The following is a 25638-nucleotide window of genomic DNA, read 5'->3' on the forward strand; positions in this document are numbered from 1 at the left end:
CTCATGGCCGTTGCGATAGTGATGATGGCTGTGATCCAGATATTCCTGTGGCGACGTTGGAGCTGTAACCTATCCAACACCCAGCGTTACAGCACCATGCTGTGCGAGGAAAACGTGAAGCTGCGTCAAAGAAGACGCACGGTGGAAGACGACAACGCATTCCTTAGGTTCAGGGAGGCGGAGACGCGTAAAGACAATGAGGCGTTGCGTCTAGAGATACTGCTTCGGGATAACGCAATGGTGCTGAATCAACAGATGCTGTGTGAACAGAACTGGCTCGTAAAGAAGGAGAATCAACGGCTGCGTCACGAGAACGAGAAGCTGATTCGTGCCGCAGCCGCCCACGCCGCCACGGCCAACGTCTCCGCCAATGCCGCCGACGCTCCCACCGCCGCGAACGCCGACGCCGATGACGCCACCACCGCCGTTATCACGACTAACGAGGAGACCTCCTTTGCTGCCACAGCCAACACCACATCGTCCACCAATGCCGCAGACGCTCCCACCGCCTCGAACGCCGACGCTGATGACGCTACCGCCTCCATCGCCGCCACTGACACCCCCACCGCCAACGTCACCAACAAGACCAAGAAGCTTAAATTTCGATGTCTCAGAAACTTCTTTCGTAAACGCTTCAATTTGACACGTTTAAGAGCCCGAATAAAAACATCACCCACATAAAGTCAAAAGACAAAGGACCCCCGTATAGCCTTAACAGACTGTTTGGATAATGGCTGTTAGCAAGGACGTATGACGTACACGACCACTCCTCACACACACATGGACGCACACACACGCACGTGCCTGACTTACTAATGGGTTCTGTTCCCGAGGACCCTTCGTAAGTCGAATGGTTTGTCAGTCGGGAAGCAATAATGTACTGTATTTAAATGCACATATCCGTCGGTGTCATAAAATGTGTTATGGTTAAACAAAAAAAGGGAAGCACTGTTAAGCTTATAAATAAGAATTATTGTATATTTGCATGTAACACTCTAAAAAATGTACTGTATGGTAAATACAACTTAAAATAAAGTAACATGAAAATAAATTCGTTTTGTTTTCGTTACCTTGAGTCCTGATGCTGGCTTGGTTGTGTAGGAGAAATTAATTGTTAATTAAAAGAAGAATTTTGATTTAAAGCTTTGGTGACTGCAGTAATTCATATTCTTAGCTCTGTCGGTAAAGTCACGTTGATGGGAAACAATAAAGTAATAATATATATATAAAACAATAAAAATTCTCACGACGTTTCGACTGCAACACAAGCAGTCATCATCAGCTGTGAAAACCAACGGCAAGAACATTTTCACACCTGATGATGACCGTTTCTGTTATGGTCGAAACGTCGTGAGAATTTTGATTGTTTTATACATATTTTGTTTCCCTTCAACGTGACTTTACCGAAAGAACCAAGAATATGAATCACTGCAGTCACGAAAGCTTTAAATAAAAAAAGAAAGGTTTTGTTTTGGGTGGCGTAAATATCAATACGTCGTGAAACCCGCACAAGTTGTGCATATTCCCAGTTGTTTTCTCCAGTCGTGCATCCTCCCTCACGCACTTAGCCAGCTCGTTGTAGGCAACTTTTATTTTACACTCGAACTAATCTGGAGCTGTGCCCTCTACCAGAAGAAACTCGACTCCCATAGACCACTCTCGGTTGATGGTGGTGAAGAAGCCAAGGCTGTCGGTCCCTCAGGTAATTAATACTGCAACAACAACAAGGAGACACGTGAGTTGGTTGTCATTGGTGGTTATTGGCAGTGGAAGCCCGCGTGTCTTGCTGCCTCAGAGAGAAGAGAAAGGCGCTGGAATGCGACGAGAAAAAAAACTGCCCTGCAACTTCAAACTCGCAAACGATCGTCACCAGCGGCCATCTTACGTGAGGAAAGCGTCGCCCGTTGTTGTGAACGGGAAAGCCGGCGATGACGTCTTCAACACGCCCCCCCCCCCTTCACCTCTCCCTCCCCCCACGCCGTGAGGGGACACAGGGATTGGCAAAAGCGAGAAACTTTTCCCTGTGTAAGATGGTCGACAGCAACGCGTACATCGCGGCAGCGCTCCCGACCCCCCCTACCGTCCCCCCACCCCCCACCGTTATCCTCCCCGCTACCGCTAGGGGCACGGCACGAAAAACCGCTTGAGTTAAAATAAATAAATAAGGTGCACCTCGGTCTGTGATGTCACAGACCCCATTTTTTGGGGGGGGGGGGGTCAGCTGACGTGCCCGGCCGGTGTCGGATTCTAACCGCATCACATCCGGCGATGACGTCACATTCGTCACAGGATAAATACACGTGAGAGGGCGATGGTGCTGCATCCACAGATGCTGCATGAGGAGAGCCGGCTCGTAGAGAAGGAGAATCAACGGCTGCGTCACGAGAATGAGAAGCTGATTCGTGCCGCAGCCGTCAACGTCAGCACCTCCACCAATGTCACGGACACTCCCAACGCTGCGAACGCCAACACCAACAACGCCATCACCACGATGCCAACACCGCCGCCACTAATGCCATTGCCAAGACGAATAAACTTTCATTTTTATGGCTCAGAAACCTCTTTCATTCAACTATTTCATTTTAAAAGTTAAAAAGCCCGAATTAAAACATCACACACAAAGGCAAAAGACAAAGAACCCCCGCATAGCCTTCACAGACTGTTTGGACAAGGGCTGTTAGCAAGAACGTAAAACCTACACGACCGCTCCTCACACAAAGACAAAGATCCCCCGTTTTGCCTTAACAGACTGTAGGGGCAAGTGCTGTTAGCGAGCACCTATGAAGGCCGAAATGGTACACGAGTGGGTGGGTGGCCAGCACCACGCCCGACTGCCTTTGTCTCCCCAGTGGCGATGTTTACACCGCACCAGGTACTCATTTGAGGCTGAGTCGACCTAGGGGAGGCCCGGGACCGGTTCAGATAATCGTCACTGGTGTTGGCCGTGAGAGGGAATCGAACCCGGGTCGCCAGGTTCATAGCGCAGCGCGCTAACCGCTACACTATTGCTCCCCACACATGGACACACACATGGACACACACACATGGACACACACACACACACAAGTGGCTGACTTACTAATGCAGGGGTCGGGAACCTATGGCTCGCGAGCCAGATGTGGCTCTTTTGATGATTGCATATGGCTCGCAGATAAAACAAAATATTCTCACTTGTTTTAATCCATCCATCGATTTTTGACTGCGCATGTCCTGTTCAGGGCTGCAGGAGCAATTGTCCATTATTTTAATTGGATGATACTGGCCTACGTTTGCCGTTGCTGGGTAAAACAGGTAAACGCCCCCTTTTGAATCAGTCTGAGACTGCGTCTGCTCGGTCATTAGCTCAAAGCTAACCCTTCGACGAAGAAGATGGCGAAAAGAAAAAAAGACGACGAGTATAGTACATTTCAGGACGAATGGACCGAAGAATTCGCCTTTGTGGAGAGAGCGGGTTCTGCGGTGTGTCTAATTTGCAATGACAAAATTACATCGTTGAAACGGTCGAATGTAAAGCGGCATTTCGACACGCGCCACGCTACCTTTGCATCAAAATACCCTGCGGGAGACAGCAGAAAGAAAGCGTGCCAAGAGCTTCTGAGCAGGGTGCAAACTAGCCAGCAGCAACTCCGCGTATGGACCCGGCAAGGTGACTATAATTCGGCTAGCTTTGCTGGTTCTTTAGCAATAGTGAGGAACGGAAAACCATTCACAGATGGCGAGTATGCTAAAACGTTCATGCTGGATGTAGCCAATGAACTTTTTGATGATCTTCCGAACAAAGACAAGATAATCAAACGGATACAAGACATGCCTCTGTCGGCAAGAACTGTTCATGATCGTACCATCGTGATGGCAAACAAAGTGGAGGAAACGCAAGTGAAGGACATAAATGCAGCGCCGTTCTTTTCTCTGGCTTTGGATGAGTCAACAGACGTGAGCCATTTGTCGCAGTTCAGCGTGATTGCAAGATATGCTGTTGGTGACACACTGCGCGAAGAAAGTCTTGCTGTTCTGCCATTAAAAGGGTCCACAAGAGGTGAGGATTTATTCAAGTCTTTCATGGAGTTTGCTCAAGAAAAAAGTCTACCTATGGATAAACTTCTCTCAGTGTGTACTGATGGTGCTCCGTGTATGGTGGGGAAAAACAAAGGATTTGTGGCGCTTCTCCGTGAACATGAAAATAGACCCATCCTAAGTTTCCATTGCATTATACACCAGGAGGCACTTTGTGCTCAGATGTGTGACAGGCAGTTTGGCGAAGTGATGTCGCTGGTCATTCGTGTGATCAACTTTATTGTTGCCCGAGCCTTAAATGATCGCCAGTTTAAAACACTGCTGGATGAAGTTGTAAATAACTATCCTGGTCTGCTTTTGCACAGCAATGTGCGTTGGTTGTCAAGAGGGAAGGTGCTTAGCCGTTTTGCGGCTTGCCTGAACGAAATCCGGACTTTCCTTGAAATGAAAGGCGTCGGGCATCCTGAGCTAGCCGACACCGAGTGGCTCCTCAAGTTTTACTATCTCGTAGATCTGACTGAACATCTGAACCAGCTCAACGTGAAAATGCAAGGCATTGGAAATACAGTGTTATCCCTTCAACAAGCTGTATTTGCTTTTGAAAACAAGCTGGAGCTTTTCATCACGGATCTTGAAACAGGTCGTTTACTACATTTTGAAAAACTGAGCCAATTTAAAGATGCATGCACAGCAAGTGAGCCCATTCAAAACCTTGATCTCCACCAGCTAGCTGGCTGCACATCTAGTCTCCTTCAGTCCTTCAAAGCACGCTTTGGAGAATTTCGTGAGCACACTCGTCTTTTTAAGTTCATCACCCATCCAAACGAGTGTTCACTGAACACAGCCGACCTGAATTACATCCCTGGTGTCTCCGTCAGAGATTTTGAAGCAGAAGTGGCTGACCTGAAGGCCTCAGACATGTGGGTGAATAAGTTCAAGTCACTGAATGAAGATTTGGAAAGAATAACACGACAGAAAGCGGAGTTGGCGAGCAAGCACATGTGGACAGAAATGAAAAAACTCCAACCCGAAGACCAGCTGATTCTCAAAACTTGGAACGCGCTTCCTGTCACATACCACACACTGCAGCGTGTGAGTATTGCTGTATTGACCATGTTTGGATCTACGTATGCATGTGAGCAGTCATTCTCACATGTTAAAAACATCAAGTCCAACCTACGATCACGTTTAACGGATGAAAGCCTCAACGCTTGCATGAAGCTTAACCTCACCAAGTACCAACCCGACTACAAAGACATCAGCAAATCCATGCAGCACCAGAAGTCGCATTAATGGTGAGTGTTATAACAACATTATTTAAAAGAATAAATTCAGAGGCTTATTATACTGACATTTAGTTGAATTCACATTTAAAATATATTATATGGCTCTCACTGAAATAAATTTCCAAATTTTTTGCTTTCATGGCTCTCTTAGTCAAAAAGGTTCCCGACCCCTGTACTAATGGGTTCTGTTCCTGAAGACCCTTCATAAGTCGAATGGTTCGTAAGTCAAGACGCGATAATTAAGTGTATTTAAATGCACATACCTGTAAGTGTTATAAAATGTGTTATGGTTAAACAAAAAAGGGAAGCATTGTTTGGCAGAAAAATAACAATAATTGTACATTTGCCTGTAACACTGTAAAAAATATACTGTATGGGGAATACAGCTCAAAATAAAGTTACGTGAAAATAAATTAATCCGATTTGTTTTCGTTACCTTGAGTCTAGTCACGTGGTAACACTGTGGTGGTATTGTGAGTAATGTATCACGTGGTAACACTGTGGGGGTATTGTGAGTAATGTATCACGTGGTAACACTGAGAGCCGCTTTAGGGGGTATTTGGCCTACTCTTTCACACGCTTTCCCCCACGATGTGCGACCTGCCGATCGATTAACCGCTCTAGTCGGCATGTAACAATCGCTTTTAATTCCTCGCCTAACAACACTCGCTCATTCGTATGACACACACGGCAACGCTCAAGTGTCCCAGCAGGCGAATGTGCTCACGTAAGGTGGAAAGTCAGGGAAGGGGGGAGGATGGGACAAGGGTGGCGACGGGTAGGCCCACGGTGGGACGCTCTGCTTCTGCTTGTGACCCTTCTTCCGTGCTCCGTGCCCACCCTTGGGTCTGCCTGGCATCTCGTAGTCGTCGGCGGAGGGGGCACTCTCCTGCGGCGTCGGCGCACACACGGGAACGCACATCGGAGAGACGCTTTCGCGCGATTCTGCATTCCTTAAATGACTACGGCTTAACCTCGTATAACGGACCATGCTCATGACGACAGCCCGTTTATTACGAGCATAGCTGCAGTGGCGTTAATTCTCATGTCGATTCGCATACTTCCACACAGCGTCCGGGTTACCTTAGCCACCCTACATATATAACGATCGTGCTCGCTGCCAAACATCCAATCATTGATGGGTTTTTCTTTTGTATTCTATGAATAATGTACACATGTACCTGCCTGTGTGTCATGTTTTAATTCAGCATTTGTTTAGGATGCCTGTTCAAATAAACCATTAGATATACACAGCGACACATTGACGCTGTCACGTGTTTCCTCAAGGTCCAGTTTAAGTTTTTCATTCCAGGTTCGCTAGTGGTTCGTTCTAAAGAGGAAATATCTGTATTTACATAACATTACATATGGGCCTTGAAACGACGCACTGCATTGTTGGCACAGCATGTACTTCCACAATGACAGAGATCCCCCGCATAGCCTTTAACAGACTGTTGGGGCAAATGCTGTTTGAGAGCATCTATTAATGCCGGCACGGCACGCGATGGAGATGGTTGGCCAGCACAATGCTTGGCTGCCCTTGTTTCCTCAAATGTGGATATTTACACACAGCACCAGGTGACTATTTAAGGCTGAGACAACCTAGGGGAGGCACAGGAAAAGATTAGATATGAGCCACTGTTATTGGTCGAACTCAAGTCGCCGGGTTCGGGGCATAGTGCACTCAACCACACCACCACTGTGCTTCCATTGGCACACGTAAAAGACAAAGATCTTCTTGAATTCTAAACCATGTGGCAGACGAGTCTGAAATCTGACTTAAAAATCGATCGAAATAGCCTTCATGAAACGGGTTTTCTTTACGTTTTTACTTCTCTTCAAATGCAATGCATTTGGTTCAACGCCGTTCCACAGCTTTAATTCCCCACGCAGAAAAAAATCTTCGTCTTGCCGATCAACCTACTCGTATTGTTACGCTGCAACAGAAGGGCACCTCCTCACCTCCACCCTCGGTAACACGGCTGAAAAAAACATCGGGCTGGGTCCACGTCCTGGCGAGAGCCACGTAGCTGCCAACGTTTAGGGGTTAGGCTGCTTTTCTTCACAAATGTATCAAAAACTTCCTTTCCACCGCAATGAATGATTTATGCTATAATTTACAGCACTTCATGAAACCCTCTTGAAAGATGAAGGTCTCACCATGCCGTATTGGGTCATGGAGGGGGGGAGTTGTTTGACCATACATCGCCATTTTGGTTTGTGCAAGATGGTCAATGTGGTCCCAGGACTGGTCTTGAAAAGTTACAAGTTTAAGCCTTGGGGAGGGGGGGGTCGGGTTTTTGCACCACTGGCTCAGAGTAAATGAACATTTGCCCCATTGCATGTTTTGAGCAGGAAAGGCAGCTCAACTCTCAACGAATCAATTAATCCGAATCCATCACAGCCCCGCCGCCCCGGCTCACCTTGCCGGCCCGGGACGCCGCGTCGGCGTCGCAGCTCGCGGCCGCGTCGCTCTCCCCGCCGGCGCGGGCGGCAGACTCCGCCGCTGGCGGCAGAAGATCGGCGAGCTTCAGCTCATCCTCGTTGCCGTAGCCCGTGAAGACCATGACGCACGTGCCGGCGCTGGCGTCCACCGACTTGATCGTGGCGTCGTAGACCACGCCGTCCTCGGACCAGGCAGCCTGGCACAGGTCGCCCGCCTCCAATGGCACGCGAGAGGTTGGCACAGAGACGGGCAACGATTCACCCCGTCTAGCCGACGCGTGCCAATGGAGCAAGCGCTGTTGGCACACCTACGAAGGACGGCATGGCGCAAGAAGGCGGCAATGCGGCCAGCACCACGCCTGGCTGCCTCGAGTCTCCACAAAGTAAACCGCTGTAGTCTGCGCTCCACCAACGGAAGAAAAGCAAAACTACATTAACTCTCTCCTGAAGAGCTCCCGTGGCTGGAAGACCTCGACATCGGCATTTAGCTGAGGAAAATTGCCATCCGCAGGACGGTGTATGCTTACGTACAATTTGTGTTCCTTGTTCTCAGTGTTGTCGCAGCGGGGAACACACAAAGGGACCGTTTGGCTAACCATCAAACTTTTGGCTCGCACTTTCAGATGCGCTTCTGCGGCCATCTGGAACGCTCTTCCTTTCCGATATTAGGAAGCCACTGGAGCTACGCACTTTTACATCTAGACTGAAAACTAATTTCTTTAGAAGTGCTTTTTGTGTTCAGATTCTTGTACTTCCCCCGCACCTCTGACTAGCGCGGTTGGCTATGTACGGTGCGAAACGTCGTGAGAATTTTAGTGTTTTATTTTTTTTATTTTATTATTTCCCTTCTACGTGACTTTACCGAAAGAACCAAGAATATGGTGCGAAAGTAGTTCAACATACATACATGAGAATCTTTATTTAGACTGGAAGAATTCGATGAGCTATGAAGCTCATTTTCACAGATGGTCCAGAATGGGGAGGTCAGAAAGGTACAACAGCAAACAATACAAATGAAATGATAGGAGTGAAAAATAAAGAAAATGGTTAGCAAGTCACTAAATATAAACAAAGGAATTTATTAATTACAGGAATCCGATTTATCAAGCTTGGGCAAGGCAGCAAAAAACAACAAAACAGTCCCAGGCCACACCGAGATAACACCACACAGTAGTAGTATCTCAATAAAATGGCACATTAACACTGAGCTCGCATCTGGCTACAGCTCCAAATGGCTCACACGGTGGAGCCTAAACAGACTGAGAGTGGATTTCGACAGAAGCAACTCTCTCACGAAATCATGGGGGGTTTCTACGCAAAAGAAGAATTTGCTTATGATAATATGGCTTTCCCCTTTCTGGCAATAAAATAGAAAGGGGAAAACCCTATTATCATAATTTAATACTGGCAAAGGAGGTCTCATGAAATAATTTGCTTGTCGGGAGAAGCAAACCTCATGGACCTTCTCCCTGAGATTTCCCTGCAGCACAACAATGCCAAACACCAGAAGCGGTGGCCTGTGAAGAATATTGGGGAAAGGCCAATATAGGTTGGACAGCAGACACGACAAAGCGGACAACTATTAACATCACGCAGGTAATGGTCAAAGTTATAAATTACATTTGCAAATAAACGTGACAGCCACATCCAGAGCACCAGTAATCTTCTGCTTCAGGATATTTACCTTGTCGGAGGGCGACATGCTGCTCCTCTTGTGCCGTCTCCGTGTCTTCGCCCGCTTGTTCACGGACTTTGTCTCCCCGTAGGTCTTGGGGCTCTCGCAAGTGCGGTGCCATTTTTGAGCGCTGTCTGAAAGAACACGGTCGGTTAGTTGAGGTTGGTTGGGTTTCGTGTGGCCACGGCCATATACACTGACGAAGTCACGGGCCGTAGGTAACCCACCCCTGCTCTAAGACGTGTAGGACCGGGTGTCTAGACCTGCTTCTGTACATACACGTACTACTTTGGAACGGCTCGTACAGTGTTGCCAACTCAGCAATTTTGTTGCTCGATTTAGAGGCATTTTGGGGGGTTTACCAAGCGACCAAATTTGAGTGACTTTCTGGGATAATTTTGAGGATTTAGAAGCAATTCCCGCTGCGTATGAATGTACGCCATTACATGACATTTAAAATGGCTCATCGACTCAAAAAAGCGCGCTCTTAGTAATCCTACGTCACTTTGCTATGGCACAGTGTCGAGTGCCATTTATTATAACTAGTCTAGGCATAATGCAGCCTTATTGAGTTAGCAACAATGCTGTCAAACCACTGTGTGTCCATTTTCCCCATTCATATTTGTGGCTGACATGTTTCCAACCTGCGCACGTATCACTGTGCACGTTCTCCGCCGCCTGGTGAGGAAGTTCGTTTAGACAAAAACAGTCAAATCAACTTGAGCAAGGCGCTTACCATCGAATGATAACACAGTACTCGAAGGTGTGCGCATGTTGAATTTCTTTCGCATCGTACGTAGCCAATCATGCTAATCGGAGGTGTGGGGGAAGGAGAACAAAAATGTAGCCGTAAAGAAATTAGTTTTGTAACCACTGGTGGTGAACGTGACACACGAAGTGTGTTATATTGTCGGGCTTTCCCGGGTATCCCTTGCAACAGGTGTGTTGTGTCTCAAGGTGTAAATATAACCATGTACACGCACACAGAGATACGAAGTGCACAAGTACACACAGACAAGCGATACAAAGACAAAGACCCCCCCTTATAGCCTTAACAGACTGTTGGGGCAAGTGCTGTTAGTGAGCACCTATGAAGGCCGGCATAGCACACGAGCGGGTGGGTGGCCAGCACCACGCCCGGCCGCCTTTGTCTCCACAGTGGCGATGTTTACACACCGCGCCTGGTCCTCATTTGTGGCTGAGTCAACCTAGGGGAGGCCCAGGACCGGTTGAGCTCACATCCAAAGTCGGAGACACTCACCTTGAAGGACGTGACGGCTTTGTCATACGCCTTGATGAGTGCTGCGTTGTGCCAAATGTCAGAATCGTCACTCTACACAGGACACACAACCACCACCACCACCATCACCACCACGACCCTTTTGAGTCGACATCGACCGCACGCGGCACGCTCAGCACGTGCTACGCTCAACACGTGCCACACGCTCAGCACGTGCCACGCTCAGCACGTGCCACACGCTCAGCACGTGCCACGCTCAGCACGTGCCACACGCTCAGCACGTGCCACGCTCAGCACGCGGCACGTGCTGAACGTGCCACGTGCGGCGTGCGGCGCGTGCCACGCTCAGCACGCGGCACGCTCAGCACGCGGCACGCTCAGCACGTGGCACGCTCAGCATGCGGCACACGCTCGGCACGCGGCACACGCTCAGCACGTGGCACGCTCAGCACGTGGCACGCTCAGCACGCGGCACGCTCAGCACGCGGCGAGACCCACGGCGTTCCCCGACACCCGGAGCGCTGTGCGAGAGAAGTGACGTCCGTCCACTGCAGTACCAGGGCGCGGCGCAGTGCGGCGCTTGTTTTGACCATACTTCACCACGCTGGTACCAGAGCGGGTCTGTGAATGCGGGCGAGTGAAGGCTCGAGTTCCGTACAGTGCTGACACACGCAATTTGCAGGTTAATTGAATGCAAGTACACCGTCGAAACTGATAGCAAGAGGAAATAATATACCGAGCCAGTGGTAGAAATTCTTCATTTCGAGGGCGGCGAGCGGTGACTCGCATATGACCACCGCTGTTGATTCGACACAAAGTAGTGCACTGTTGACTTCATTCACACCGCACTGTAGTGTCACTGTACAATGCACGTAAGCCCAACCGTGCACGCGCAGACAGCGCTGTACACGCGTACCGTGCGAACATATCGTCAACAACATAACGTCAATAACACAACAACATAACGTCAATAACACAACAACATAACGTCAATAACATAACGTCAATAACATAACGTCAATAACACAACATAACGTCAATAACATAACGTCAACAACATAACGTCAATAACATAACGTCAATAGCATAACGTCAACAACATAACGTCAATAACATAACGTCAACATAACGTCAATAGCATAACGTCAATAACACAACATAACGTCAATAACACAACAACATAACGTCAACAACATAACGTCAATAACATAACGTCAACAACATAACGTCAATAACACAACATAACGTCAATAACATAACGTCAACAACATAACGTCAATAACATAACGTCAATAACATAACGTCAACAACATAACGTCAATAACAACGTCTTCATTCTGCTTCGCGGTGCACAGCATACAGAAGAAGTGTATCCGACAGCCACGACTCTACTGACGCCACCCACTCTCACCAACCCACACTGAGCAGGCGAGGTGAAGTATGGTCAAGTTAATAAACCCCACGGGGTGTGCAGAGGCCCTCGTATAGCAGTGGACGCGTGGAGCACAAAGAGGAGGGGGTATGGGAGAGGAGGAGGAGCGGGCGCGACTAGTCCATCACCTGCCCCTTCTGGTAGACGACGTCTCCCCGCGACACGGCCATGGACGATGGCGCGAGCGAGCGAGCCCGCAAAGAGGCCCCCCAGGAGCTTTGAAACCTCGCAGGAGAAGCGCGCGACTGAAGGTGGTGGTGGTGGTGGTTGTTGTTGGCGGCGGCGGTGGTGGTGAAGCCAAGCCGGCCGGTTCCCTTACGTAACGAACACAACAGCAGCAGCAAGGAGACACGCTGCTTTAGCTGGGTGTTGTTTATCCGAGCTTATCGAAGGCCGCCTCTCTCGCTGCCTCCTAGTGAAGGGAGCGCGCGCCCCATGTGCGCCCTGAACGCCGCCACCGCAAACCTGCGACTCGCCGCCGGCGGCCATCTTACGCAAGGGAAGCGTCGCCCGCCGCTGTGAATGGGAAAGCCGGCGATTGACGTCATCAACACGTCACCACTTCACCTCCCCCCTCACCACGCCGAAACGGAACACGGGGATTGGGCCAAAGAGGGAAACTCTTCCCTGTGTAAGATGGCCGACAGGAACGCGTACACCGCGGCAGCGCTATGGACCCCGCCCCCTTCTCCCCGTCTCCCACTCCCCCGCCATTATGCTCCCCGCTACCGCTATAGGCGCTGCGCGAGACGCCGCGTGATAAAAATGTTTTATGATTAATTAGGGCGCAACCTCGGTCTGTGACGTAACAAACATAATTGTTGGGGGCGGTGTCAGGTGACGTCACTGGCAGGTATCGAATTTCTAAGCGCGTCACATCCGCGCGTCACATCCGGCGATGACGTTGCAATCATCACAGGCTAAATACACGTGACGCTCGCACGTGACGCTCACAAGTCCCACTGGCTCCTCGCTGGCAACACGCGTGGTCAAGATGTTGCTGCTGCATGGGGTCAAGGCGTTTGTCATGTTGACCTTGATTCACATTACCGGATTGGTCGATTATAAAGGAGACAGTGCCAAGTACCCGACCCCGACTCCATTGTGCACAAAGCCCTACATAGACCCGCTGCCATGCGTTGTGTCACGGCTGATGGGCATTGCGATAGTGATGATGGCTGTGATCCAGATATTCCTGTGGCGTCGTTGGAGCTGTAACCTATCCGACGCCGAGCGTTACAGCGCCATGCTGTGCGAGGACAACGTGAAGCTGCGTCAAAGAACAAGCACGGTGGAAGACGACAACGCCACCCTGAGGGTGAGGGAGGCGGCGACGCGTAAGGACAATGAGGCGTTGCGTCGAGAGATGCTGCTTCAGGAGAGGGCGATGGTGCTGCATCCACAGATGCTGCATGAGGAGAGCCGGCTCGTAGAGAAGGAGAATCAACGGCTGCGTCACGAGAACGAGAAGCTGATTCGCGCCGCAGCCGTCAACGTCAGCACCTCCACCAATGTCACCGACGATAACGACGTGACCGCCACCACCACCGCCACCATTTACACGACGCCAACACCGCCGCCACTATTGCCACCACCGAGACGAAAAAACTTACATTTCGATGACTCAGAAACCCCTTTCATAAAACGATTTAATTTTATAAGTTAAAGAAGCCCAAATCAAACGTCACACATAAAGGCCAAAGACAAAGAACCCCTGTATAGCGGTAACATACTGTTTGGAGAAGGGCTGTTAGTAAGGACTTATGACCTATACGACCGTTCATCACACACACACATGCACACACAAATGGATGCATACTCACGCAAGTGCCTGGCTTCCTAAAGGTTTCCGATCCTGAGGACCCTTTGTAAGTCGAGTGGTTCGTAAGTCGGGATGCAATAATGAACTGTATTTAAATGCACATACCCGTCAGTGTTATAAAATGTGTTATGGTTAAACAAATAAATTCGTTGAAAAATAGTGTTTTTTAAAACATCGGTTTTATTAACAATTTCGTTTAACTCACGGTCGAGAAGTGCATCAATGTCGCCTGAGACACGCGGCACCTGCTTTTTGTGATCACTGTTACGTTGCATTTATGGCTTTTATTTTGGTGATTTCGAAAACGTTTTATTGGTTTTGGCCATGTTTTCGTTTATTGTAGTACGGAGTTAAGACTGATGGCCTAAATCATAGTTGTCTTGTGGTTGTTGTTATTTGACTTGCATCCCACTGGTATTTTTGCACACAGCGTTGGTGTACGGTGCTATTTCAGGAATATTCTGATGTTTTTTTCCTGGATTTTCTGTTTCCACAGTCACATAGTCACCTTAAAATGTTTTCTTGTTCATGTTTTTGTTTTTTGTTTGTTGCGGTTGCACCTGATTCAAGAGCCGAATGGCTCACAGGGCTATACCAAATAAATGGAACTATGAACTATGTGTGAGCCGATTCCACAGTTTAGGGACCGCGGCGTTTTTTGCCTACACAATTATATATATAATAAGGCGTCCATACAAAATGTAAATTGCCTTAAAGTAGCGAATTAATTGATGCCAATTTTTATACTGGCATGCATTGTCACCGGATCTGAGTACGTGTGCAAAATGTGGAATTGATTGGACAACGGGAAGTGGACCAAATTTTGATTACAAGATTTGACCACGACAAACAGAGGAATCAAGTTAATTAAAACCGTTGAAAAAGGGACGAATTGTTAAGCTTCTAAATAATTATTGTACATTTGCATGTAACACTCTAAAAATAATTCCTGCATAGTAAATGCAACTTAAAATAAAGTAACATATAAAGAAATAAATCCGTTTTGTTTTCGTTACCTTGAGTCCTGATGCTGGCTTGGTTGTGTAGGCGAATTTAATGGTTAATTAAAAGATAGTGACGCAAGCGAGTGTGGTGAAGGGCACCTTTCAGGAAACTTTTATTGAAATCTTTCTGGAGAGATTGGTCGGGTTGGCTCTGGCTCTCTTTCAACATTCATGAAAAACCTATCAAGGGAAACTTGGACAGAGGCCATATTATTTTGTTCATATATCTTTAAATACAGTGGAAACTCAACCCATCACTGCCAACTCTAGAGACATTGGTGAATCTATATAAGTTAAAGCTTTCGTGACTGCAGTAATTCATATTATTAGCTCTTTCGGTAAAGTCACGTTGAAGGAAAACAATAATATATATAAAACAATAAAAATTCTCACGACGTTTCGACCATAACGCAAACGGTCATCATCAGGTGTGAAAAACCAACGGCAAGAAACATTTGGCGTGTTGCATTTATTTATTTTTAAACGGTGCATTTATTCATTTATTTAATCAATAGTTCACGCTTACGGTGGCTTTCAGACAGCATGCATTAATTTTTCGTCTCCCCCCTCCTCTTTTCAGAACATAGATGGACTCGTCCTTCTAAACAAACTGTCAAATCGCTATCCGTGGCGCTAACGTTTTTTTAAATAAATACAAACACCGTTTGAAAATAAATAAATGCAAACCGCCACTTCTTTCAAATGTTTCTTGCCGTTGGTTTTCACACCTGATGATGACCGTTTGCGTTATGGTCGAAACGTCGTGAGAATTTTTATTGTTTTATATATTTTTTATTGTTTTATTGTTTCCCTTCAACGTGACTTTACCGAAAGAGCTAAGAATATGAATCAGAATCAGAAAGGGTTTTATTCGCCATGAAAGTTCACACCGACACGGAATTTACTTTGGCAGGATGGTGCATACATTCAACATATAGGAATCTAAAATCTTAAATAAGTTTTAAACAAGTCTTACTGTAATAATAAGGGTTAAAAGTCTAACTAACACCAAGGGGCTGAAGTATATAAAATTGAATAAATATCGAATATAAAATAGCTTTAAGATATAATTTAAAAATAAAAAATACAAATAGGTTAACATAGTTAATATCGGAAAGGTGTCATTATGTAGATAAAATGTAGAATCTACATGAGTTAGGATTTTGAACCTCAAAAATAGTCAAGCCAGCTTCAAAATACCGGAAATCTTTTTCTCAGTGACGTCAGCTTAATCTGTAAACTCTTCTGCCTCCAGTTACATGAGATCCTCATTGGTCCTATCTTGTGAATGAACTTTATCGGCCTCAATCTCCTGCTCAATTTGCTTTCCCAATCCAACGATTTTTGTCAATGACTGTGGACATTGTTTCCTCAAACCCCCTGAAATAATTCACATATTGAGAGCAAAGCTTTTTCCAAACACCATTCATGTTTGTCTGCTGCACCTCATTCCAAGGCCCTGGAATGAGGGGACTGCCCGCATACAACAACAGCAGCCACTATAAATTGGCCAGGCAGGTGCTTTCTTTTGGTGGGCAGAGTGATGGCAATGCCACAACTCTTCGTGGCAACCCTGTAGGTTCAGCCACCCGTGCACTTGCTTTGGTCAGGAGGTACAGATACAGGAAGTGAGACATATCGACAGAGACACACAGACACGGACACGGAGCTGCCAGGCGCGGTTCGTCCCCCCTAGGCACGTTGGGGCACTGCCCCAACCAACTAGCTGGAGAAGATTAAATTATTTCTCAAATAAAAAAAATACTTTTATATGAATCTATTTATTTTGATTTAAAGCTTTCGTGACTGCAGTAATTCATATTCTTAGCTCTTTCGGTAACATGATGCCTTGAATAAAGGTGTCAGTTTTTGTGCCAGTTAAAAGGGTAAAACCTATTCCTAAAATAAATATTGTTTTATATATTTTATTGTTTCCCTTCAACGTGACGTTACCGAAAGAGCTAAGAATATAAATCGTCTCGTGTTTAAAAATATGATTGTTTCAACGTGAATTGCTTAAGGAAGGTAACATTTTAAGTTCGCATTTGAAACCGCTGCATAGCCACAGTGTGATTTGTGCCTCGGGGAGGTCTCGGGGCGGCTGTGAAGGCGTCCGAGTGAGAGGTTTCCCACTTCAGTCGTTGCCATTCGCTTCTAATTTCAGCCACTGCTTTTGACACCCATTCAGGGCGGTGAATAAGACGCACGTGGCTGCAGTGAGACGATGTCACAACGCTCGGTGGCACTGCGAAAATATTTAATAGAGCAGCAGGTCACGGCTTTTGGCAGTGTCAAAGGGTTGTTGTTGTAGTGTGGACTTGAGAGGGTAATGGGGACAGCATTTGAGTGTTTTGTTGTTTTGTGTCGTATTGTTTATGAATGCCCACCGTTGCGAGATAGGACAGTTCAAGAAGTACTTTCACGGGGGTACCGATAACATGACGAGCTTTTCTTCATGAGAACGCCACCGTTACAGGCGTCACTCACGGCAGCCCCACCTCGTGGACATGTCACGAGCCGCCTCTAGCAGCTGCACAAACACAACAACCGCCATTCGCCACTAAGTGGCGGTGACGTCACCACGACGCTTGTGCCAGGCCATGTGCACCATGAGGCCATGAGGCACGGATACACAAACGCAGAGACGCAGCGATTTAATGGATGAACGAGCTTTCTAAATCTCGTTTCAATGGTCACTTTTATTCAATAAACTATGTTCAATGAGTTTAAGACGTAGGCTTTCGCGACCAATATTATCCATGATAAAGGTTTTGTTTTGGGTGGCGTAAATATCAATGCGTCGTGAAACCCGCACAAGTTATGCATATTCCCAGTTGTTTTCTCCAGTCGTGCATTCTCCCTCACGCACTTAGCCAGCTCGTTGTAGGCAACTTTTATTTTACACTCGAATTAATCTGGAGCTGTGCCCTCTACCAGAAGAAACTCGACTCCCAGAGACCACTCTCGGTTGATGGTGGTGAAGAAGCCAAGGCTGTCGGTCCCTTACGTAATTAATACTGCAACAACAAGGAGACACGTGAGTTGGTTGTCATTGGTGGTTATTGGCAGTGGAAGGCAGCGTGTCTTGCTGCCTCAGAGAGAAGAGAAAGGCGCTGGAATGCGACGAGAAAAAAAACTGCCCTGCAACTTCAAACTCGCAAACGATTGTCACCAGCGGCCATCTTACGTGAGGAAAGCGTCGCCCGTTGTGGTGAACGGGAAATCCGGCGATGACGTCTTCAACACGCCCCTCCACCTCCCCCCGTTTGCCCCCCCCCCCCCCACCGTTAACCTTCCCGCTACCGCTAGGGGCGCTGCGCGAGACGCTTGCGAGGCAAATAAATAAATAATAAGGGCGCGGCTCGGCCTGTGACGTCATTTATCCGGTTTGGGGGCGGGGTCAGCACGTCACATCCGGCGATGACGTCGCTATCGTCACAGGCTTAATGCACACGTGACGCTCACACGCGAGTCTCACACCTGAACTGGCTTCGCGTTGGCAACACGTCGTGGCAAGATGCTGCTCCTGCATGTAGTCATACCGTTTGTCGCGTTGCTCTTGATTCACTTTCCAGACTGGTTGACTACAAAGGAGTAGGCAGTGTCAACTACCCGACTCCATTGGTCACAAAGCCCAACATAGACCCCTTGCCATGCGTTGTGTCACAGCAGCTCATGGCCATTGCGATAGTGATGATGGCTGTGATCCAGATATTCCTGTGGCGACGTTGGAGCTGTAACCTATCCAACACCCAGCGTTACAGCACCATGCTGTGCGAGGAAAACGTGAAGCTGCGTCAAAGAAGACGCACGGTGGAAGACGACAACGCATTCCTTAAGTTCAGGGAGGCGGAGACGCGTAAAGACAATGAGGCGTTGCGTCTAGAGATACTGCTTCGGGATAACGCAATGGTGCTGAATCAACAGATGCTGTGTGAACAGAACTGGCTCGTAAAGAAGGAGAATCAACGGCTGCGTCACGAGAACGAGAAGCTGATTCGTGCCGCAGCCCCCCACGCCACCACGGCCAACGTCTCCGCCAATGCCGCCGACGCTCCCACCGCCGCGAACGCCGACGCCGATGACGCCACCACCGCCGCTATCACGACTAACGAGGAGACCTCCTTTGCTGCCACAGCCAACACCACATCGTCCACCAATGCCGCAGACGCTTCCACCGCCTCGAACGCCGACGCTGATGACGCTACCGCCTCCATCGCCGCCACTGACACCCCCACCGCCAACGTCACCAACAAGACCAAGAAGCTTAAATTTCGATGTCTCAGAAACTTCTTTCGTAAACGCTTCAATTTGACACGTTTAAGAGCCCGAATAAAAACATCACCCACATAAAGGCAAAAGACAAAGGACCCCCGTATAGCCTTAACAGACTGTTTGGATAATGCCTGTTAGCAAGGACGTATGACGTACACGACCACTCCTCACACACATGGACGCACACACACGCACGTGCCTGACTTACTAATGGGTTCTGTTCCTGAGGACCCTTCGTAAGTCGAATGGTTTGTCAGTCGGGAAGCAATAATGTACTGTATTTAAATGCACATATCCGTCGGTGTCATAAAATGTGTTATGGTTAAACAAAAAAAGGGAAGCACTGTTAAGCTTATAAATAAGAATTATTGTATATTTGCATGTAACACTCTAAAAAATGTACTGTATGGCAAATACAACTTAAAATAAAGTAACATGAAAATAAATTCGTTTTGTTTTCGTTACCTTGAGTCCTGATGCTGGCTTGGTTGTGTAGGAGAAATTAATTGTTAATTAAAAGAAGAATTTTGATTTAAAGCTTTGGTGACTGCAGTAATTCATATTCTTAGCTCTGTCGGTAAAGTCACGTTGATGGGAAACAATAAAGTAATAATATATATATAAAACAATAAAAATTCTCACGACATTTCGACTGCAACACAAGCAGTCATCATCAGCTATGAAAACCAACGGCAAGAACATTTTCACACCTGATGATGACCGTTTCTGTTATGGTCGAAACGTCGTGAGAATTTTGATTGTTTTATACATATTTTGTTTCCCTTCAACGTGACTTTACCGAAAGAACCAAGAATATGAATCACTGCAGTCACGAAAGCTTTAAATAAAAAAATAAAGGTTTTGTTTTGGGTGGCGTAAATATCAATACGTCGTGAAACCCGCACAAGTTGTGCATATTCCCAGTTGTTTTCTCCAGTCGTGCATCCTCCCTCACGCACTTAGCCAGCTCGTTGTAGGCAACTTTTATTTTACACTCGAACTAATCTGGAGCTGTGCCCTCTACCAGAAGAAACTCGACTCCCATAGACCACTCTCGGTTGATGGTGGTGAAGAAGCCAAGGCTGTCGGTCCCTCAGGTAATTAATACTGCAACAACAACAAGGAGACACGTGAGTTGGTTGTCATTGGTGGTTATTGGCAGTGGACGCCCGTGTGTCTTGCTGCCTCAGAGAGAAGAGAAAGGCGCTGGAATGCGACAAGAGAAAAAACTGCCCTGCAACTTCAAACTCGCAAACGATTGTCACCAGCGGCCATCTTACGTGAGGAAAGCGTCGCCCGTTGTTGTGAACGGGAAAGCCGGCGATGACGTCTTCAACACGCCCCCCCCCCCTTCACCTTTCCCTCCCCCCACGCCGTGAGGGGACACAGGGATTGGCAAAAGCGAGAAACTTTTCCCTGTGTAAGATGGCCGACAGCAACGCGTACATCGCGGCAGCGCTCCCGACCCCCCCTACCGTCCCCCCACCCCCCACCGTTATCCTCCCCGCTACCGCTAGGGGCACGGCACGAAAAACCGCTTGAGTTAAAATAAATAAATAAGGCGCACCTCGGTCTGTGACGTCACAGACCCCATTTTTTTGGGGGGGGGGGGGGGTCAGCTGACGTGCCCGGCCGGTGTCAGATTCTAACCGCATCACATCCGGCGATGACGTCACATTCGTCACAGGATAAATACACGTGAGAGGGCGATGGTGCTGCATCCACAGATGCTGCATGAGGAGAGCCGGCTCGTAGAGAAGGAGAATCAACGGCTGCGTCACGAGAATGAGAAGCTGATTCGTGCCGCAGCCGTCAACGTCAGCACCTCCACCAATGTCACGGACACTCCCAACGCCGCGAACGCCAACACCAACAACGCCATCACCACGATGCCAACACCGCCGCCACTAATGCCATTGCCAAGACGAATAAACTTTCATTTTTATGGCTCAGAAACCTCTTTCATTCAACTATTTCATTTTAAAAGTTAAAAAGCCCGAATTAAAACATCACACACAAAGGCAAAAGACAAAGAACCCCCGCATAGCCTTCACAGACTGTTTGGACAAGGGCTGTTAGCAAGAACGTATAACCTACACGACCGCTCCTCACACAAAGACAAAGATCCCCCGTGTTGCCTTAACAGACTGTAGGGGCAAGTGCTGTTAGCGAGCACCTATGAAGGCCGAAATGGTACACGAGTGGGTGGGTGGCCAGCACCACGCCCGACTGCCTTTGTCTCCCCAGTGGCGATGTTTACACCGCACCAGGTACTCATTTGAGGCTGAGTCGACCTAGGGGAGGCCCGGGACCGGTTCAGATAATCGCCACTGGTGTTGGCCGTGAGAGGGAATCGAACCCGGGTCGCCAGGTTCATAGCGCAGCGCGCTAACCGCTACACTATTGCTCCCCACACATGGACACACACATGGACACACACACACACACAAGTGGCTGACTTACTAATGGGTTCTGTTCCTGAACAGCCTTTATAAGTCGAATGGTTCGTAAGTCGAGACGCGATAATTAAGTGTATTTAAATGCACATACCTGTAAGTGTTATAAAATGTGTTATGGTTAAACAAAAAAGGGAAGCATTGTTAGGCATAAAAAACAATAATTGTACATTTGCCTGTAACACTGTAAAAAATATACTGTATGGGGAATACAACTCAAAATAAAGTTTCGTTAAAATAAATGAATCCGATTTGTTTTCGTTACCTTGAGTCTAGTCACGTGGTAACACTGTGGTGGTATTGTGAGTAATGTATCACGTGGTAACACTGTGGGGGTATTGTGAGTAATGTATCACGTGGTAACACTGAGAGCCGCTTTAGGGGGTATTTGGCCTACTCTTTCACACGCTTTCCCCCACGATGTGCGACCTGCCGATCGATTAACCGCTCTAGTCGGCATGTAACAATCGCTTTTAATTCCTCGCCTAACAACACTCGCTCATTCGTATGACACACACGGCAACGCTCAAGTGTCCCACCAGGCGAATGTGCTCACGTAAGGTGGAAAGCCAGGGAAGGGGGGAGGATGGGACAAGGGTGGCGACGGGTAGGCCCACGGTGGGACGCTCTGCTTCTGCTTGTGACCCTTCTTCCATGCTCCGTGCCCACCCTTGGGTCTGCCTGGCATCTCGTAGTCGTCGGCGGAGGGGGCACTCTCCTGCGGCGTCGGCACACACACGGGAACGCACATCGGAGAGACGCTTTCGCGCGATTCTGCATTCCTTAAATGACTACGGCTTGACCTCGTATAACGGACCATGCTCATAACGACAGCCCGTTTATTACGAGCATAGCTGCAGTGGCGTTAATTCTCGTGTCGATTCGCATACTTCCACACAGCGTCCGGGTTACCTTAGCCACCCTACATATATAACGATCGTGCTCGCTGCCAAGCATCCAATCATTGATGGGTTTTTCTTTTGTATTCTATGAATAATGTACACATGTACCTGCCTGTATGTCATGTTTTAATTTAGCATTTGTTTAGGATGCCTGTTCAAATAAACCATTACAAATACACAGCGACACATTGACGCTGTCACGTGTTTCCTCAAGGTCCAGTTTAAGTTTTCATTCCAGGTTCGCTAGTGGTTCGTTCTAAAGAGGTAATATCTGTATTTACATAACATTACATATGGGCCTTCAAACTACGCACTGCATTGTTGGCACAGCATGTACTTCCACAATGACAGAGATCCCCCGCATAGCCTTTAACAGACTGTTGGGGCAAATGCTGTTTGAGAGCATCTATTAATGCCGGCACGGCACGCGATGGAGATGGTTGGCCAGCACAATGCTTGGCTGCCCTTGTTTCCTCAAATGTGGATATTTACACACAGCACCAGGTGACTATTTAAGGCTGAGGCAACCTACGGGAGGCACAGCAAAAGATTAAATATTAGCCACTGTCATTGGTCGAACTCAAGTTGCCGGGTTCGGGGCGTAGTGCACTGAACCGCACCATCACTGTACTTCCAATGGCACACGTAAAAGACAAAGATCTTCTTGAATTATAAACCACGTGGCAGACGAGTTTGTAATCTGACTTAAAAATCAATCGAAATAGCCTTCATGAAACGGGTTTTCTTCATGTTTTTACTTCTCTTCAAATGCAATGCATTTGGTTCAACGACACTCCACATCTTTAATTCCCCACGCAGAAAAAAATCTTCGTCTTGCTAATCAACCTACTCGTATTGTTACGCTGCAACAGAAGGGCACCTCCTCACCTCCACCCTCGGTAACATGGCCGAATAAAACATCGGGCTGGGTCCACGTCCTGGCGAGAGCCACGTAGCTGCCAACGTTTAGGGGTTAGGCTGCTTTTCTTCACAAATGTATCAAAAGCTTCCTTTCCACCACAATGAAAGAATTATGCGATAATTTACAGCCCTTCATGAAACCATCTTGACAGATGAAGGTCTCACCATGCCGTATTGGGTCATGGGGGGGAGTTGTTTGACCATACATCGCCATTTTGGTTTGTGCATGATGGTCAATGTGGTCCCAGGACTGGTTTTGAAAAGTTACAAGTTTAAGCCTTGGGGGAGGGGGGGGGGTCGGGTTTTTGCACCACTGGCTCACAGCAAATGAACATTTGCCCCATTGCATGTTTTGAGCAGGAAAGGCAGCTCAACTCTCAACGAATCCATTCATCTGAATCCATCACAGCCCCGCCGCCCCGACTCACCTTGCTGGCCCGGGACGCTGAGTCGGCGTCATAGCTCGCGGCCGCGTCACTCTCTCCGCCGGCGCCGGCGGCAGACTCCGCCGCTGGCGGCAGAAGATCGGCGAGCTTCAGCTCATCCTCGTTGCCGTGGCCCGTGAAGACCACGACGCAGGTGCCGGCGCTGGCGTCCACCGACTTGATCGTGGCGTCGTAGACCACGCCGTCCTCGGACCAAGCAGCCTGGCACAGGTCGCCCGGCCTCCACTGGCACGCGAGAGGTTGGCACAGAGACGGGCAACGATTGACCCCGTCTAGCCGACGCGTGCCACTGGAGCAAGCGCTGTTGGCACACCTACGGAGGACGGCATGGCGCAACAAGGCGGCGATGCGGCCAGCACCACGCCTGGCTGCCTCGAGTCTCCACAAAGTAAACCGCTGTAGTCTGCGCTCCACCAACGGAAGAAAAGCAAAACTGCATTAACTCTCTCCTGAAGAGCTCCCGTGGCTGGAAGACCTCGACATCGGCATTTAGCTGAGGAAAATTGCCATCCGCAGGACTGTGTATGCTTACGTAGAATTTGTGTTCCTTGTTCTCAGTGTTGTCGCAGCGGGGAACACACAAAGGGACCGTTTGGCTAACCATCAAACTTTTGGCTCGATTTTTCACTGTGCACTTTCAGATTCGCTTCTGCGGCCATCTAGAACGCTCTTCCTTTCCGATATTAAGAAGCCACTGGAGCTATGCACTTTTACATCTAGACTGAAAACTAATTTCTTTAGAACTGATTTTTGTCTTCAGTTTCTTGTACTTCCCCTGCACTTCTGACTAGCGCGGTTGGCTATGTACGGTGCAAAACGTCGTGAGAATTTTAGTGTTTTATTTGCATTATTTTATTATTTCCCTTCTACGTGACTTTACCGAAAGAACCAAGAATATTGTGCGAAAGTAATTCAACATACATACATGAGAATCTTTATTTAGACTGGAGGAATTCGATGAGCTATGAAGCTCATTTTCCCAGATGGTCCAGAATGGGGAGCTCAGCAAAGTACAACAGCAAACAATACAAATGAAATGATAGGAGTGAAAAATAAAGAAAATGGTTAGCAAGTCACTAAATATAAACAAAGAAATTTATTAATTACGGGAGTCCGATTTATCAAGCTTGGGCAAGGCAGCAAAAAACAACAAAACAGTCCCAGGCCACACCGAGATAACACCACACGGTAGCAGTCTCTCAATAAAATGTCACATTAACACTGAGCTCGAATCTGGCTACAACTCCAAATGGCTCACACGGTGGAGCCTAAACAGACTGAGAGTGGATTTCGGCAGAAGCAACTCTCTCACGAAATCATGGGTGGTTTCCACGCAAAAGAAGAATTTGATTATGATAATATGGCTTTCCCCTTTCTGGCAATAAAACTGAAAGGGGAAAACCCTATTATCATAATTTAATACTGGCAAAGGAGGTTTCATGAAATAATTTGCTTGTCAGGAGAAGCAAACCTCATGGACCTTCTCCCTGAGATTTCCCTGCAGCACTACAATGCCAAACACCAGAAGCGGTGGCCTGTGAAGAATATTGGTGAAAGGCCAATATAGGTTGGACAGCAGACACGACAAAGCGGACAACTATTAACATCACGCAGGTAATGGTCAAAGTTATAAATCACATTTGCAAATAAACGTGACAGCCACATCCAGAGCACCAGTAATCTTCTGCTTCAGGATATTTACCTTGTCGGAGGGCGACAC

The 25638-nt window shown here is 47.8% G+C and overlaps 2 protein-coding genes across 3 annotated transcripts; both read right to left on the reverse strand.

Moving 5' to 3' along the window:
• Window positions 1-6833: 6833 nt before the first annotated feature.
• On the reverse strand, window positions 6834-10129 carry LOC142931333 (survival motor neuron protein-like). Of its 2 annotated transcripts, none has more exons than XM_076075227.1 (2): window positions 9430-10129; window positions 6834-7960 (listed from the first exon to the last, which is right to left on the reverse strand). In XM_076075227.1, the coding sequence occupies exons 1-2, from the start codon at window positions 9445-9447 to the stop codon at window positions 7685-7687; spliced, it is 294 nt and encodes a 97-aa protein (XP_075931342.1). In that variant the 5' UTR covers window positions 9448-10129; the 3' UTR covers window positions 6834-7684. The 2 variants fall into 2 exon arrangements, with proteins under 2 accessions (XP_075931342.1, XP_075931341.1); XM_076075226.1 differs by having other exon boundaries at window positions 6834-8053.
• Window positions 10130-21122: 10993 nt separating this feature from the next.
• On the reverse strand, window positions 21123-25238 carry LOC142905371 (uncharacterized). The gene is made up of 3 exons (XM_076051872.1): window positions 25231-25238; window positions 23901-24351; window positions 21123-22367 (listed from the first exon to the last, which is right to left on the reverse strand). Exons 1-3 carry the CDS (start codon window positions 25236-25238, stop codon window positions 22176-22178), a joined length of 651 nt encoding a protein of 216 aa, XP_075907987.1. The 3' UTR covers window positions 21123-22175.
• Window positions 25239-25638: the final 400 nt, after the last annotated feature.

The sequence above is a fragment of the Petromyzon marinus genome, chromosome 52, assembly GCF_048934315.1.
Source record: "Petromyzon marinus isolate PM22_M1 ecotype Great Lakes invasive population chromosome 52, UKy_Petmar_22M1.pri1.0, whole genome shotgun sequence".
NCBI lineage: Eukaryota > Metazoa > Chordata > Hyperoartia > Petromyzontiformes > Petromyzontidae > Petromyzon > Petromyzon marinus.

Bases quoted from the DNA above. Each gene is read 5' to 3' on its own strand.
- LOC142905371 (XM_076051872.1), bottom strand. The intron at 22,368-23,900 runs GTGAGTCGGGGC...CCGACGCCGCAG, and splicing joins CAGCGTCCCGGGCCAGCAAG to GAGAGTGCCCCCTCCGCCGA.